Raw genomic sequence first — 17,081 nt, forward strand, 5'->3', positions numbered from 1 at the left:
GACAGAGTTGGCTACCAATGCTTGCCCAGTGGATAGGTTTTGCTTATGATCTGGGGTTCTGCTGAGCTGAGTGTCTGCCTAGAACTCTGAAATACCCTCCTTCCCCTCTTCTCATCTGGGCCAAGAAGACCCAGGCTCTGCCCCAGCAAAAAGGGACGGCACCCTCGGGTGGCAGACACAACTCCTTTAGTCCACGTTTTCAAAGTCGAGGTGCAGGGAAAACCCAGTGTGAACGGACTGCTCCTCGGGCTTTCCTTTAATCGGGCTGTTCCCAAAGTGGCAAAAAATTCACACAGGACCCAAGCCAGCTAGAGGCCTCCTGAGGGGTTCCCCGGGGCATCAGTGCAAGAAGCCCCGAGAGACAAAGCCAAATGACACAGAGTAGCAAAATGTGAACGAGGAATCAAAGAAAACAGATAAGAAAAGGAGTAACAAGAAGAAGAATGAACTACAAAGACTGGGAGCGGGGGTGGGGGGTGCTGGCAAACACATTTGTGCTTTTCTTTCCCCCATAGTGAAATGTCAGTTTTGAAAGCAGCTTCGGAAAATGTAACCAGCTTCTCACATCCCCCAAAAGAAGACGGGAGGAGGCTGTTACCCCTTGCTTCGAAACCCGGCATCAGGAAGGGGCCCGTCCCGTCCACGTTTCCACGAGGAGCTCATCCTGCGTCTCCCACCGTCCTCGCATAGGCCCTCTCCCCAGGTCCCGAAGTTTCCCACTCAGGGGTCCTGAACACCACGCCTCGCACAGCGGTGGAACTCGGTCCTCCCGGGCGCCCCAGACCAGCGAACACTTTCCGACCGTCCTGAGCTATCCAGGGGGTCCCCAGAGGGATCCCGGGCCGCCCACGCCCCACCCTCCTCCCTGCAGAGGCGGCCACACCCGCCCCCGAGACACCCACCTCTCCCGCACCCCGGGCCTCCCTCCCCCATGCTTAAGCCCCCCACGCCTGGCGTCCTCCAAATTCCCCTTCCACTCAGAGCCCCCCACTTCCTGCCCACCCATCCCTCCCAAATCTCTGGCCCCTCACTCCCCATTTCGCGCTTCCCTGGCTCACTCTGGGCACCTCGCCCCTCCAGCCACCAAGCACGCCCTCTTTTCTCTGTCCCCTGGCACCGGCCCTCCACGCTCCCTCCCTGCGGGCCACCGGCTCGGCCCCAGGGACCCCACGCCAGGCCCCCGCGCTCAGGGCCCCTCCCCGCCGGCCCCCGCCCCGGGCCGGCCTCGTGCGCAGCCCGGGCCCTGTGCCCGCCCCGGGGCCCCGTACTCACGGCTGTAGAGGGCGATGCCCGCCGCGTCCGGGCCAGCGCGCACCTCGAGGCGCAGCGCCTGCTGCTCCGCGTGCCGCTGGATCTCGCCGTTCGCGTCGCCGATGGTGAGGAGGCGGGCGCCGGGGAACACGGACACGGCCGCGCAGGGCCCCGCGCCACCCGGGACCGCCGACCCCGCGCCGCCCGCGCCCGGCCCCACCGCCGCCGCCGCCGCTGCTGCTATCTTAGGGATCTGGTTTCCAGGTTCCCGCTGTTGCTGCTGCTGTGCCTGGGCTCCAGTTTTCGCTGCCATGTTGCTGCTGCTACCGCTGCCGCCGCCGCCGCCGCCGTGTGCAGGCCGAGGCCGAGGCCGAGCTGGGCAGCGCCGCCTGCCGGGCCACGCGCCGCCCACCGCCGCCGCTGCTGCCGCCACTGCCACCGTCGCCGCGACCCGCCCGGCCCCGGTGGCGCAGCGCCGCCCCTGGTGGCCGCCCCTCGGCGCGGGGAGAGCCAGTGAGCGAGCGAGAGGCGCCCCGTGGGGCGGGACCGGCCTCGCCCCACCCCGCGAGAACGGTCGCCGCTTTGTGAGGTGGCTCCACCGCCCGGGAACTGCGGGGCGGGAGGGTACGTCGGGGGCGGTGCTCGGGCGCGAGGACACGCCCCTCGGAGGACTGGGACCCGCCCCCAGGCTGGCGCCTCATTAACGGCTGCTTTCGAGTGAGGCGGTGCTGGGATGGCGGGGGCGGTGCTCGGTCGCGCGAACACGCCCTGGGCCCCGCCCCGCAGGAGCAGCCGCGCTTCGTGAGGCGGCTTCCCTGCCCCGACATGGACCCGCCCCTGAGACCGGGCCCCGCCCCTCGCGCCCTCCCGGCTTTGTGAGGCAGCCCGCAGGGAGGCGGGGCCCAGCCGCAACGAGGCCCCGCCCCCGTACCTGCCCGCGCCCTCCCACCCGGACTCGCTTTGTCAGGCGCCCCGCTCTGGGGACGGGCGGGGGAAAAGGCGTGGCCAGCGCCCGGGACACGCCCCCACCCCTTGGCCTCAACCTCTTACTCCGGTCCCGCGCACCGACCATTTCCGATGAGCCCTGGCCTCCAGGCGCAACCTGAGCCGGGTTGAAAGGACACCTCCCCCGACATTCGACCGATCCTCCTCCCTTCCCCATCATCTCTGCCCACACTCCCTTCTTAATCCTTAATGTTTGTCTCCTTTCGCACAAGATATCCTTTGACCTCCTCCCCTCTGAGCCCCTCCTCCAACATTGCTGAGTCCCGCCGGGCCAGGCGCAGAGCCCCTCTCCCACCACACGAACCCGTCTTCTCTCCGCATCCCCCTTCATTTTGGGTGACTCCATCCCTTTTGGGCGATACAGTGGGCTTGGGCCACTTCCCAGCACCCCAGCTTTAACTCTTCCCTAGACCTCATTTACGCCTCATTCTTTTCTTTTTTTGAGACGGAGTCTTGCTCTGTCGCCCAGGCTGCAATGCAATGGCTCCATCTCGGCTCACTGCAACGTCCACCTCCTGGGTTCAAGTGATTCTCCTGCCTCAGCCTCCCGAGTAGCTGGGACTACAGGCATTTTTAAATTTTTAGTAGAGACGCCCAGCAATTTTTTAATTTTTAGTAGAGACGGGGTTTCACCATGTTGGTCAGGCTGGTCTTCAACTCCTGACTTCAGGTGATCTGCCCGTCTCGGCCTCCCAAAGTGCTGAGACTACAAGCATGAGCCACTGTACACGGCCCCTTTTGTTTTTTGAGACAGGGTCTCACTGTGTTGCCCTGGCTGGAGTGCAGTGGTGCCATCACAGCTTACTGCAGCCTCGACCTCCTGGGCTCAAGCAATCCTCCCGCCTCGGCCTCCCAAAGTGCTGGAATTATAGGTGTGAGCCACTGCGAGGGGCCCTCATTCTCCTTCATGTCCCTCCACCCCTACACCCTTGTCATTCCACCTCCTAAACCCTCTAATCCAAGTACTGTTGCAGAGACCCCGGCATGGCACTGCTGCACTCCCCACACCCCTAGGAGCTTCCGCATACACCACTCTGACTGCCCCTGAGAGATGCTTCAAATTTGGTGAATTCAGGCATGCCCCACCCCCCAGCCATCCAACCATGGGATCCAGAGGTCCCCAGCTTGAAGGATTCCACTCCATAGAGGCCTGGGAACAACCTGACCCATGTTATAATTAATAACTTAAGCAAGCCAGCAGGCAGACACACAACACACCCAAGGGCACCCTATGCTCAAAAACCCAGCAGGGAAGGGAGGAATTCCAGGGGTGTGCAGAGACCTGAGACCTCTTATGGCCCAGCTGGGGGACAAGAAGGGGTCCTGACATCTTCTCTGGTGGTCCTGAGGAGCTGAAGGTCGACATGGGAACTTCCTGTTGTCTGTCCAGTGCCAGGCCCTTGCCTGTGTTCCCTTTCCCACTCCTCTGTGATGAAAATCCCCTTCCTTTCCTCTGTGCAATTCCCTGAGAAAGCAGCCGACAGAGCCCCCCCAGAAGTAGCTGGAAGGACCTCAGGTCCCCGAATGCCTGGAGACAGGAGGGGGCCCCCAGACCTCAGCCTCACTGGCAGGCCCGGAAAGTGCTGAATTCCGGGATCTCAGGCGAGGAGGACGTAGAAGTGGGTCTCTTCCGGGTTCTGGAGTTGCTGGGGGTGGCAGTGGTGCCTGAGTGATCATCCAAGGTGGCCGGGTCTTCTTCTGGCATCGTTTTCTTTGTCAATGGAAGAAGAAACACAGAAGTGGGTGATTTGGGGTTTCAGGATCTAGGGTTTCTCCATATTCTGAGCCTGAGACTCTGCCCAGCAGGTCTCCTCTCATCCTGCCTCCACCCACACCCACCTGTCCTGGTCTTCCCTTCTCCTGCCTTCCTCTCTGCTAAATTGGGGACCAGAGAGCCTGGATTCAAACCCCAGTTCCATCACTTTATAGCAGTGTAACCTCAGTTGTGTGGCTTAACCCCTCTATACCTCAGTTTCCCCTTCTGCAAAATGGGGAGAATGCTAGTACCCACCACTTCCTAGCGATTCTCCTGCCTAAGCCTCCCAAGTAGCTGGGATTACAGGCATGTGCCACCATGCCCAGCTAAGGGCTGCTATGAGGCTTAAAAGAGTAAAACAGATAAAGCAAATGGCACATCATAAGCTCTTCTTTGCTAAGTGAACACAACTGTTAATATTATCTCCTCTGTTGGGCGCGGTGGATCACGCCTGTAATCCTAGCACTTTGGGAGACCGAGGCAGGTGGATCACCTGAGGTCAGGAGTTCGAGACCAGCTTGGCCAACATGGTGAAACCCTCTCAGAAAAATATAAAAATTAGCTGGGTGTGGTGGTACAGGCCTGTAATCCCAGCTACTCGGGAAGCTGAGGCAGGAGAATCACTTGAACCTGGGAGGTGAAGGGTGCAGTGAGCCGAGATCCTGGCACTCCACTCCAGCCTGGGGAACAGAGTGAGACTTTGTCTCAAAAAATAAATAAATAATAAATAAATAATATTGGCCGGGCGCAGTGGCTCATGCCTGTAATCCTAGCACTTTGGGAGGCCGAGGCAGGCGGATCATGAGGTCAGGAGATCGAGACCATCCTGGCTAACACGGTAAAACCCCCTCTCTACTAAAAATACAAAAATTTAGCCAGGTGTGGTGGCGGGCACTTGTAGTCCCAGCTACTTGGGAGACCAAGGCAGGAGAATGGTGTGAACCCGGGAGGCGGAGCTTGCAGTGAGCTGAGATCACACCTCTGCACTATAGCCTGGGTGACAGAGCGAGACTCTGTCTCAAAAAATAATAATAATAATAATAATAAAAATAAAAAATAAATAAGGCCAGGCGCGGTGGCTCATGCCTGTAATCCCAGCACTTTGGGAGGCCAAGGTGGGTGGATCACAAGGTCAGGAGTTTGAGACCAGCCTGGCCAACGTAGTGAAACCCCGTCTCTACTAAAAATACAAAAAATTAGCCGGGCGTAGTGGCAAGCACCTGTAGTCCCAGCTACTCAGAAGGCTGAGGCAGGAGAACGGCTTGAATCCGGGAGGCGGAGGTTGCAGTGAGCTGAGATCACACTATTGCACTCCAGCCTGGGTGACAGAAGGAGACTCCGTCTCAAAAAAACAAATAAATAAAAAATAAAAATAAAATAAAATAAATAAATAATATTATCTCCTCTTCCCTTCCCATTTTGGGCAAAACATTCCTCAAAAGTCTACCACCTCTTCTGCCTTGGAGGTTTCTGACTCTGATCCTAGTTAAGGAGAGATGAACTTCTAGAACTGAAGCTACTCAGTTGACATCAGTCTGGGGGTTCCACCCACAGTCCTGTTCCTCCCAAGCTGGGTGACCCTAGGCCCATTATCAGCCTCAATGTCCTTGTTTGTAAAAAGAAAATAGTGGATCCCACCTGAAAGGGTGTTACAAAGTTGCATATCAGACACCCTCAGCAAGGTAATGGGGAAAGCTAGAGACAGGTCAGCTGCTGCCTTATCATTTCAGCCAACAACAAAGCTGTATAAGGCTTCAAAAGGAAACCAGAGTGAAAGCAGAGACTCCAAAAGAAATCTGCATACTCATGGTCATGGCAGGGTTCTGCATACTAGCCAAAAGGTGGAAACAACCCAAGTGTCCATCAACAAAACTTGGTGCATCCATACAATAGAATGTGATTCCTTTTTAAAGGAAGAACAGGCCGGCAAATCCCAGCACTTTGGGAGGTCGAGGCGGGAGGATCACCTGAGGTCAGGAGTTCGAGACCAGCCTGGCCAACACAGTGAAACCCCGTCTCTACTAAAAATACAAAAATTAACCGGGCGTGGTGGCAGGCACCTGTAATCCCAGCTACTCGGGAGGTTGAGGCAGGAGAATCGCTTGAGCCTGGGAGGCGGAGGTTGCGGTGAGTCGAGATCATACCACTGCACTCCAGTCTGGGCAACAGAGTGAGCCGTGTCTCAAAAAAAAAAAAAAAAAAAGGAAGAACTTTTTTTTTTTCCTGAGATGGAGTTTTGCTCTTGAACCCAGGAGGCAGAGGTTGCAGCAAGCCAAGAGCACACCACTGCACTCCAACCTGGGCAACAAAGTAAAACTGTATGTTAAAAAAAAAGACATCCCAGCACTTTGGGAGGCCAATGCAGGTAGATCATTTGAGGTCAGGAATTCAAGACTAGCCTGACAAACATGGTGAAACCCCATTTCTACTAAAAATACAAAAGAAAAAAATTAGCTGGGCGTGCTGGTGCTCGCTTGTAATCCCAGCCACTCGGGAGGCTGAGGCAGGAGAATCGCTTGAACCCAGGAGGTTGAGGTTGCAGTGAGCCAAGATGACGCCACTACACTCCAGCCTGGCTACAGAGCGAGAGTCCGTCTCAAAAAAAAAAAAAAAAAAAAATTAGCCAGGCATGGTGGCAGGTGCCTATAATCCCAGCTACTTGGGAGGCTGAGGCAGGAGAACCACTTGAACCCAGGAGGTTGCAGTGAGCCGAGATCATGCCACCCTTTACTCCAGTCTGGACAAAAGAACAAAACTCTATCTCAAAAAATTAATAAATAAAATAAAATTTAAAAATAAAAATAGGCCAGTGCGGTGGCTCAAGCCTGTAATACCAGCACTTTGGGAGGCCGAGACGGGCGGATCATGAGGTCAGGAGATCGAGACCATCCTGGCGAACACAGTGAAACCCCGTCTCTACTAAAAAAAATACAAAAATTAACCGGGCGTGGTGGCAGGCGCCTGTAGTCCCAGCTACTTGGGAGGCTGAGGCAGGAGAATGGTGTAAACCTGGGAGGTGGAGCTTGCAGTGAGCTGAAATCCAGCCACAGCACTCCAGCCTGGGCGACAGAGCAAGACTCCGTCTCAACAACAACAACAAAAAAATAAAAAATAAAAATAAAAATAAGAAAAATAAATAAATAAAAAGAAGAAAAATAAATAAATAAATAAAAATAAATTAGCCGGGCATGGTGGTGGATGCCTGTGGTCCCAGCTACTCAGGAGGCTGAGGCTGGAGGATCTTTTGAGCCCAGGTGATCAAGGCTGCAGTGAGCTATGATGGTGCCACCGCGCACTGCAGCCTGGGAGACAGGGCAAGACCCTGTCTCAAAAAAAAATTGGCAAAGGTGGTAGGTGAAGGTACAGATCCACCTCTGCGTGTGTTTGCCACATGCAGCTGCCAACAGTGGTTACCTGCATGTCTGCAGAAAGGAATACCAATGGATGAAGAGGTGTGACTTAGTAAGAAAACTTTATTGTATATTTTGACAGGTGAATGTTTTTCATACTGACATTTTTTGTTTGTTTGAGACAAAGTCTTGCTCTGTCACCCAGGCTGGAGTGCAGTGATGCAATAATAGCTCACTGCAGACTCAACCTCCCAGGCTCGAGCAATCTTCCCACCTCAGCCTCTTAAAGTGATGGGATTACAGGCATGAGCCACCACGCCTCGTCCTTAAGAAAAAAACAAAAAACAAGTAAAAAACAAATAAAAGGCTGGGCACGGTCGCTCACGCCTGTAATCCCAGCACTTTGGGAGACCAAGGCAGGTGGATCGCCTGAGGTCGAGAGTTGGAGACCAGCCTGGCCAACATGGTGAAAAACCATCCCTACTAAAAATACAAAAATTAGCCAGGCGTGGTGGCGGGCACCTGTAATCCCAGCTACTCAGGAAGCGGAGGCAGGAGAATCGCTTGAATCCAGGAGGCGGAGGTTGCAGTGAACTGAGATCATGCCACTGCTGTCCAGCCTGGGTGACAGAGCAAGACTCCATCTCAAAAAACAAACAAACAAACAAAAATAAATAAATAAAAACTACCTCAAAAAGTGGGGAGAGGGGGCATCACCAGGCTGGTATTCTGCGCAGTGTGGATTCTCATGGAAACATTTAAATCGAGCCCTGCCTGCTGGGTTTTTCTTATGGCCTCAGGATTTATTCTGGAAGCAAAGACCTCAGAGGGCTGCACGGGCCCATGCCAAGCCCCCTTCCTTCCTGCCATCTGTATCCTGGGCACTCCTAGTCTATCTCTAGAACTGACCTCTCTCCGGAACTGCAGACTCCCCTCTCCATCTGCTCCCAGGCCGTGGACAACTCTACGCTCCTGACCCTCCAAGCCTCGCCCTCCTTGGCCTCCCTCTTCTCCTTTGGCCCCCTCATCAAAAACCAGCTCTGTGCTTTCTCTCCCCTAACCTGCATCTGATCACTTCTTCGAACTCCACTGCCAACATTTTGGGCCAAACCACCCACCCCTTGGTGTACCCTTGGCCCTGCTCTTCAGTATCCAGGCTCCTGCCTTCCCCTGATCCCTGCTTTCCCCAAATCTGTCCTCCCTGCAGAAGCCACCAGAGGGCGCCTGTATGCACCTGAATTCGGTCCCCTCCCTCCTATACTGGGAACCCTCAATAGCGGTCAAGTCAAAGCTCCCCATGGGGTCCCCTCCGACTCCTCGCTCCACCCCAGCTTCCTGGGCTGTGCCAAAAATGTGTCCTCAGCCTGGATCAATCATCCCCAATCTTCCCCACCTCCTGCTTGTCACCCATCTCAGACTTTCCTGATCTCCTGTCTAAAGCAGCTTCCGCAGCTAGCCAGCATGGTTACTCACGCCTGTAATCCCAGCACTTTGAGAGGCCGAGGTGGGTGGATCACCTGAGGTCAAGAGTTTGAGACCAGCCTGGCCAGCATGGTGAAACCCCGTGGCTACTAAAAATACAAAAATCAGCTGGGTGTAGTAGCCCATGCTTGTGATCCCAGCTACCTGGGAGGCTGAGGCATGAGAATCACTTGAACCCGGGATTCGGGAGTTGTGTGAGCCAAGATCACGCCACTGCGCTCCAGCCTGGGCAACAGAGCTAGATTCCGTCTCGAAAAAATAAAAAAAAATTCCTCCCCTCTGCTTTTGGGGGATATTGTTCCCCAACGTCACACAGTGTCAGGGCTGAGATTTAAACCTGGGTCTGTGGGACTCTCTACACAGCTACATTTTGGGGTAATCTTGGCATTTTTACTTTTTTATTTTTATTTGTTTCTTTGTTTGAAATGGAGTTTTGCTCTTGTAGTCCAGGCTGGAGTGCAATGGCTCAAACTTAGCTCACTGCTACCTCCACCTCCTGGGTCCAAGTGATTCTCCTGTCTCAGCCTCCCAAGTAGCTGAGATTACAAGCATGCACCACCACGCCTGGCTAATTTTTTGTATTTAGCAGAGATGAGGTTTCACGATATTGGTCAGGCTGGTCTCAAACTCCTGACCCGCCCACCTTGGCCTTCCAAAGTGCTGGGATTACAGGCGTGAGCCACCATGCCCAGCAACTTCATTTTCTTTATACCCAGAGGGGACTGATCACAGCATGCATCAGATTGTCACAAGTCTCCATGAATAACCTCAGAGAGGCCACCAGGTCACCCGAAATCCTCTGTCACCATTCTGAGGGGCAGTAAAGACTGAGACCAAAGGCAGCACTGACCAGGCCAGGACATACCCCCAAGAGGCCTGCCTGTGGCCACACAACAGCCTGACGTCACCACCTTCAATCCTCACACCCCCTGGGATTTTTCAGAGCCAACGCTTGGCTCACCGAGTCCCTGTTTAGTGATTCTGGGCTTTTCTTTGCCCCCCCGCAGCTTAGAGACAGCAGGTCAACTTAGCCTCGTGGTGCCCCTTGAGCCCGCCCCATTCTCCAGGTAGGACGGTCAGCAGAAAACTGGTTCCAAGAAAAAGAACCACTCACCGCAGAGACGGTAAACAGGGAGTTATCGAAGGACATGTCTGAAACAGAAAGAGAAAGAAAACCCAGGATTGGGGACCAGTTGTAACTTCCCTGCTCCCTGCCATCCCCGCCCACAGGGAAGCAATTGGGGTCCATCTCCCAGCATCCTCTATGGCGCCCTTTCAACCCATTCTGCATGGTGAACTGTTCACAGCTACAAACGGAACCTAGTCCTTCTACACACAGGGGACTAGGTTCCTGTGTGTAGGGGGGATCTCACTGCCCTGGGGAAAATGGGAATCTTATCTCAGGCCTTCCAGAAGGAGCACCTGCCAGCTCCTCCTCCTCCCCAGGCTCTCCTCCAATTGCTCCATCACCCATTTTTTTGTTTTTTCTCGTTTTTGAGAAGGAGTCTCACTCTGTTGCCCAGGCTGGAGTGCAATGGCGCAATCTCGGCTCACTGCAATTTCTGCCTCCTGGGTTCAAATGATTGTCCTGCCTCAGCGTCCTAATAGCTGGGATTACAGGCATGCACCACTACACCCAGATAATTTTTATATTTTTAGTAGAGATTGGGATTCACCATGTTGGCCAGGCTGGTCTCGAACTCCTGGCCCCAAGAGATCTGCCTGCCTCGGCCTCCCAAAGTGCTGGGATTAGAGGCGGGAGTCACTGCACCTGGCCTCCATCACCCATTCTTGTAGGTCTCTGCTTAAACATCACTTCTAGCCAGGTGAGGTGGCTCACGGCTGTAATCCCAATGCTTTGGAAGGCCAAGGAGGGAGGATCACTTGAGCCCAGGAGTTCAAGACCAGCCTAGGCAACACAATTCTTTGTCTCTAGAAAAAAAAAATTTAAAAAGTAGCTGAATGTGGTGGTGTGTACCTGTGGTCCCAGCTACTCAGGAGGCTGAGAGGGGAGTTTCACTTCAGCCTAGGAGGTCAAGGCTGCAGTGAGCTATGATTGAGCCACTGTGCTCCTGTCTGGGTGACAGAGCAAGACTCTGTCTCAAAAACAAAGACAAAAACAACAAAAAAAAACAGGGCCGGGCGCGATAGCTCATGCCTGTAACTGCCTGTAATCTCAGCACTTTGGGAAGCTGAGGTGGGTAGATACCTGAGGTCATGAGTTCGAGACCAGCCAGGCCAACATGGTGACACCCTACCTCTACTAAAAATACAAAAATTAGCTGGGCATGGTGGCTCACGCCTGTAATCCCAGCTACTCGAGAGGCTGGGGCAGGAAAATCGCTTGAACCCGGGAGGCAGAGGTTACAGTGAGCTGAGATCAGGCCACTGCACTCCAACCTGGGCAACACAGCTAGACTGTGTCTCAAAAAAAAAAAAAAGGAGGCCGGGCGCAGTGGCTCACGCCTGTAATCCCAGCACTTTGGGAGGCCGAGGCGGGTGGATCACCTGAGGTCGGGAGTTCGAGACCAGCCTGACCAACATGGAGAAACCCCGTCTCTACTAAAAATACAAAAATTAGCTGGGCGTGGTGGCGCATGCCTATAATCCCAGCTACTAGGGAGGCTGAGGCAGGAGAATTGCTTGATCCTGGGAGGCAAAGGTTGTGGTGAGCCGAGATTGTGCCATTGCACTCCAGCCTGGGCAACAAGAGTGAAACTCCGCCTCAAAAAAAAAAAAAGAAAAGCATCACTTCCTCAGGGGACCACCTGCCTTGTCCCAGACACAGTCTGGTGCTACCACGGGCTGTTCCCCATTGGAGAATGGGGTTGTGCACAGAGCGCACATCTGTCTTGATTATAAAAGGACCCTCCCAGACCTCAGCACACAGGAAGTGCTCAATAAATGTGTGTGTCAGACCAGGAATGAAATACAGAGAATACATTTCTCTGCTTGGGGTGCCTTCAAGAGAACATCCTACATGACAGACTGGCTGCCTCTCACCCCCTTGGGGAAGCTGGCAGAATGACATGTTCTGGAAGGCAAGTGTGGCCCCGGAGTCCCCGAGATAGACACGGTCCTTTCCCCATGGAGCTGGCTGTCCAGCAGAGGAAATGAGTATTAAATATGCAAGCACACAATGATCACTTAATTCTGTTTCATTTTTGTTTTTTTCTTCCTTTTTTTGAGGTTCATTTTTGTTTCTTTCTTCCTTTTTTTGAGGCAGAGTCTTGCTCTGTCACCAGGCTGGAGTGCAGTGGTGGCATCTTGGCTCACTGCAACCTCTGCCTCCTGGGTTCAAGCGATTCTCTTGTCTCAGCCTCCCAAGCAGCTGGGATTACAGGCATGCGCCACCATGCCCAGCTAATTTTCGTATTTTTAGTAGAGACAGGGTTTCACCACGTTGGCCAGGATGGTATCGATCTCCTGACCTTGTGATCCGCCTGCCTCGGCATCCCAAAGTGTTGGGATTACAGGCGTGAGCCACCGCACCAGGCCACCTAATTGTATTTCTACCAAGGGGTAAGAAGAATGGTCGGTCCTGGGCTCCTGTAAGTAGCAGGCACAGACCCTGTCTAGGGAGTCAGGGAAGGCTTCCCAGAAGAGGTGACCTTTAGGTTAAGTTAAAGGAGAGAAGGTGAGAACCCAGGGGAAGAGGTGGTGAGGGTGTGTTTTGACCCTAAAGGGAACAAGCAGTCACAGAAATTTGATTGGCGTGTGATGAGGTCTGATGGCATTTGGAGGTGTAATCCTTTCCCCACCGGAGTCAGGAGTGTGGAGGCACAGACCTGTGCTGTTGAAGTTAATCTGGGCCCAGCAGGATTCTCGATCTCTGCAAAGGAATTCAGGAGAAAGTGACAGGGACCAGGGTTGCCCCTTGAGTCAGGAGGCTTGATTGGGAAAGCTCTAGCCCCAAACCACAACCAAAACATAGCCTTTGCTCCCCACCCACTGACCGATGGGTCTTCCTCACAGAAAAGCAGTAACATCCTGATTTCTGGAGCTGTCACACTGTAGGACAGCCCCTCGGCCGGGGAAAGAAAAAAAACATGGAAATTCTCTTGGGCCAGGTGCAGGGGCTCACACCTGTAATCCCAGCACTTCGGGAGGCCGAGGCGGGGGATCACTTGAGGTCAGGAGTTCAAGACCAGCCTGGACAACATGGTGAAACCCCATCTCTACTAAAAAATACAAAAATTAGCCAGGTGTGGTGGTGCATGCCTATAGTCCCAGCTACTCCAGAGTCTGAGGCAGGAGAATCTCTTGAACCCGGGAGGCGGAGGTTGCAGTGAGCTGAGATTGCGCCACTGCACTCCAGTCTGGGCGACAGAGTGAGACTCCGTCTAAAAAAAAAATACATATATATATTCTTCTGGGTAGGAGGTCCACAGCCAGGTGAAGCTGGGATTCAATCTCCAGAGCAGGTCTTTACCACCAGGCAGCAGGATGTCTCCCCACTGTCAGAGGAGAGAAACTAAGGCCAGGGCCAGTTAGGACATCCTGGCGCCCAGGAACCTGGGCCATCGCCTACAGTGCAATTGGGCATCGCACAACCCCAGGGGCATTTTTTTTTTTTTTTTTTTTGAGACGGAGTCTCGCTCTGTCACCCAGGCTGGAGTGCAGTGGCGCCATCTCCACCCACTGCAAGCTCCGCCTCCTGGGTTCACGCCATTCTCCTGCCTCAGCCTCCCATGTAGCTGGGACTACAGGCGCCCGCTACCACGTCCGGCTAATTTTTGTATTTTTAGTAGAGACGGAGTTTCACTGTATTAGCCAGGATGGTCTCGATCTCCTGACCTCGTGATCCGCCCGTCTCGGCCTCCCAAAGTGCTGGGATTACAGGCGTGAGTCACGGCGCCCGGCCACCCAGGGGCATTCTTTAGAAACTGCTTGTGGGTATCCAGAGTGATTGTGACCATTTTCTGGCAGCTGGGGGTAAAGGGGTATGGGGAAGGGCCTCTCCCTGGGCAAACTGCTCGCTCTGTGACTCAGCGCTGAGCCTCAGTCCTCTCTTCTGTAAAACAGGGCTATTCATAGTGCCTGTTTCCAGGGCTGCCATAAGGATAAGGAGCTCCAGCTTCAGAGAGTCCTAGCACACTCCTCCAGCACACAGGAGGCACTTAATAAATGGCACCTGTTCCCATTATGCAGCATGCCCACCAGGAGGCGCTGTTTGTGGGGGGGCATGGAGTGCCCACCCCGCCAGGGAAGTGTCCTTCTATCCCCAAACCTCCCTCTGTGGGTCTCCAGGGATGATCTCACCTTTTCTTCTGTAAATTTTTGAGTTTAACTAGAACAAAAAAGAAATGAGCATGTGTTAGATTTTGGTCCTAACTGTATCCGGCAATTTCTGTTTTTTTTTTTTTTTTTCTTAAGACAGAGTCTCACTTTGTCACCCAGGCTGGAGTGCAGTGGCTCAATCTTGGCTCACTGCAACCTCTGCCTCCTGGATTTAAGCGATTCTCCTGCCTCAGCCTCCCGAGTAGCTGGGATTACAAGTGCGCACCACCAGGCCCAGCTATTTTTGTATTTTAGTAGAGGTTTCGTCATTTTGGCCAGACTCGTCTTGAACTCCTGACCTCGAGTGATCCACCTGCCTTGGCCTTCCAAAGTGCTGGGATTACAGGCATGAGCCACCCCGCCTGGCCTGGAAGGCCTCAGATTTTTGTTTGTGTTTTGTTTTGTTTTTCGAGATGGAGTCTCGTTCTGCTGCCCAAGCTGGAGTGCAGTGGTGTGATCTCGACTCACTGCAACCTCCGCCTCCTGGGTTCAAGCAATTCTTCTGCCTCAGCCTCCCATGTAGCTGGGACTACAGGTACACATCACCACGCTCGGCTAATTTTTGTGTTTTCAGTAGAGATGGGGTTTCACCATATTGCCCAGGCTGGTCTCAAACTCCTGACCTTGTGATCTGCCCACCTTGGCCTCCCAAAGTGCTGGGCCATCCTGGACAACATGGTGAAACCCTGTCTCCACTAAAAATACAAAAGTTAGCTGGGTGTGGTGGCACGCGCCTGTAGTCCCAGCTACTCGGGAAGCTGAGGCATGAGAATCACTTGAACCTAGGAGGCGGAGGTTGCAGTGAGCCAAGATCGTGCCACTGCACTCCAGCCTGGCAATAGAGCAAGTGAGTCGAGATCACCTCACTGCACTCCAGCCTGGGTCACAGGGTGAGACTCCATCTCAAAATACACACACACACACACACACACATAATTTGGCTGGGCATGCTGGCACATGCCTGTAATCCCAGCATTTTGGGAGGCTGAAGCAGGAGGATCACTTGAGCCCAGGAGTTCAAGACCAACCTGGGCAACATAGCAAGACCCGATCTCAACAACAAAAAAATTTTTTTTTTGAGACGGAGTTTTGCTCGTTACCCAGGCTGGAGTGCAATGGCACAATCTTAGCTCACCGCAACTGCCACGTCCTGGGTTCAAGTGATTCTCCTGCCTCAGCCTCCCGAGTAGCTGGGATTACAGGCATGCGCCACCACGCCCAACTAATTTTGTATTTTTAGTGGAGGTAGGGTTTCTCCATGTTGGTCAGGCTGGTATTGAACTCCCAACCTCAGGTGATCTGCCCGCCTTGGCCTCCCAAAGTGCTGGGATTACAGGCGTGAACCACCACACCCAGTCAACAAAAAATATTTTTAAAAAATTAGCTGGGTATGGTAGTGTGCGCCTGTGGTCCCAGAACTTTTGGGAGGCTGAGGTGGGAGGATTGCTTGAACCCAGGAGTTACCCAGCCTGGGCAACATAGCAAGACCTTGTCTTTAAAAAAAATAAAATAAATAATTAGCTGCGTGTGGTGGCACGCACCTGTGGTCCCAGCTACTTTGGAGGCTGAGGCAGGAGAACTGCTTGAGCCCAGGAGGTCAAGGATGCAGCGAGCTATGATCCTGCCATTGCACTCCAGCCTGGGTGACAGAGTGAGTCTCCAAATACAAAATTTTTAGGCCAGGGACTGTGGCTCACGCCTGTAATCCCAACACTTTGGGAGGCCGAGGCGGGCGGATCACCTGAGGTCAGGAGTTCAAGACCAGCTTGGGAAACATGGCGAAACCCCATCTCTACTAAAAATACAAACATTGGCCAAGCATGGTAGTGCACACCTGTAATCCCAGCTACTTGAGAGGCTGAGGCAGGAGAATCGCTTGAACCTCGAAGGTGGAGGTTGCAGTGAGCCGAGATCGCACCACTGCACTCCAGCCTGGGCAACAGAGCGAGACTCTGCCTGAGAAGAAAAATAATAAATAAATAAATAAATATTTTTAAAAGGAGTGTGATGAACAAATTATTGAACCTGAAAACAAAATGGTGTGAGTTATGAGTGTAAGCACATTTTCACGTTCCAGAAGTTGTCAACTGGCAACTTGTGTGCCAGGCTTTCTTTGCATGCTGTTACCTCTTCTGACCACCAGGACAACAGCCACCAGCCCAGCGAGGAGGAAGACGGCACCAGCCAGGCTCAGGGAGAGCACCAAGATCCAAGTGGGCACTGGAGGAAAATCAGAAAAGAGAGTGGGCAGGTCAGTACCATCTCTCCAGGTAACCTTTGAGTAGCCAGCCCTTACCCCATAACCCCCAACCAAAGAACATGAATGCAGATGGACCCAAGAGACTTAGCAAACTTTGTGTCTGGCCAATTAGCATATCCCTCACTCCTGGCTATTATGATTGGTTCAGGATGAGCACGTAACCCAAGTGGAGCCAATGAGAGCTAAGTCTGGGACTTTGGAGGTACCACTGGGAAAAGAGTTTTACTCCTCTGCCTAGCACTGCATAGGATAGATCTCTTAAGCCAGGAGCGGTGATTCATGCATGTAATCCCAACATTGTGGGAGCCTAAGGCAGGTGGATTACTTGAGGCCAGGAGCTCAAGACCAGTCTAGCCACAGGGAAATTCTGTCTATATTAAAAACATAAAGGCCGGGCGCGGTGGCTCAAGCCTGTAATCCCAGCACTTTGGGAGGCCAAGACGGGCGGATCATGAGGTCAGGATATCGAGACCATCCTGGCTAACACGGTGAAACCTCGTCTTTAATAAAAAATACAAAAAATTAGCCAGGCGAGGTGGCGGGCGCCTGTAGTCCCAGCTACTCGGGAGGCTGAGGAAGGAGAATGGCGTGAACCCAGGAGGCGGAGCTTGCAGTGAGCTGAGATCCGGCCACTGCACTCCAGCCTGGGCGACTGAGCGAGACTCCGTCTCAAAAAAATAAAATAAAATAAAATAAA

At 53.4% G+C, this 17,081-nt stretch overlaps 1 protein-coding gene across 1 annotated transcript; it reads right to left on the reverse strand.

The window, feature by feature from the left end:
• Nucleotides 1–3,404: 3,404 nt before the first annotated feature.
• On the reverse strand, nt 3,405–16,467 carry LOC116272619 (protein HIDE1-like; the record flags this gene model as incomplete). Its single annotated transcript, XM_031661367.1, has 5 exons — nt 3,405–3,967; nt 9,959–9,996; nt 12,633–12,676; nt 14,107–14,134; nt 16,252–16,467. Coding segments are annotated over 5 exons (476 nt in total), but the record flags the coding sequence as incomplete, so codon positions are not given.
• Nucleotides 16,468–17,081: the final 614 nt, after the last annotated feature.

The sequence above is a fragment of the Papio anubis genome, unplaced genomic scaffold (assembly GCF_008728515.1).
Source record: "Papio anubis isolate 15944 unplaced genomic scaffold, Panubis1.0 scaffold1396, whole genome shotgun sequence".
Taxonomy (NCBI): Eukaryota; Metazoa; Chordata; class Mammalia; order Primates; family Cercopithecidae; genus Papio; species Papio anubis.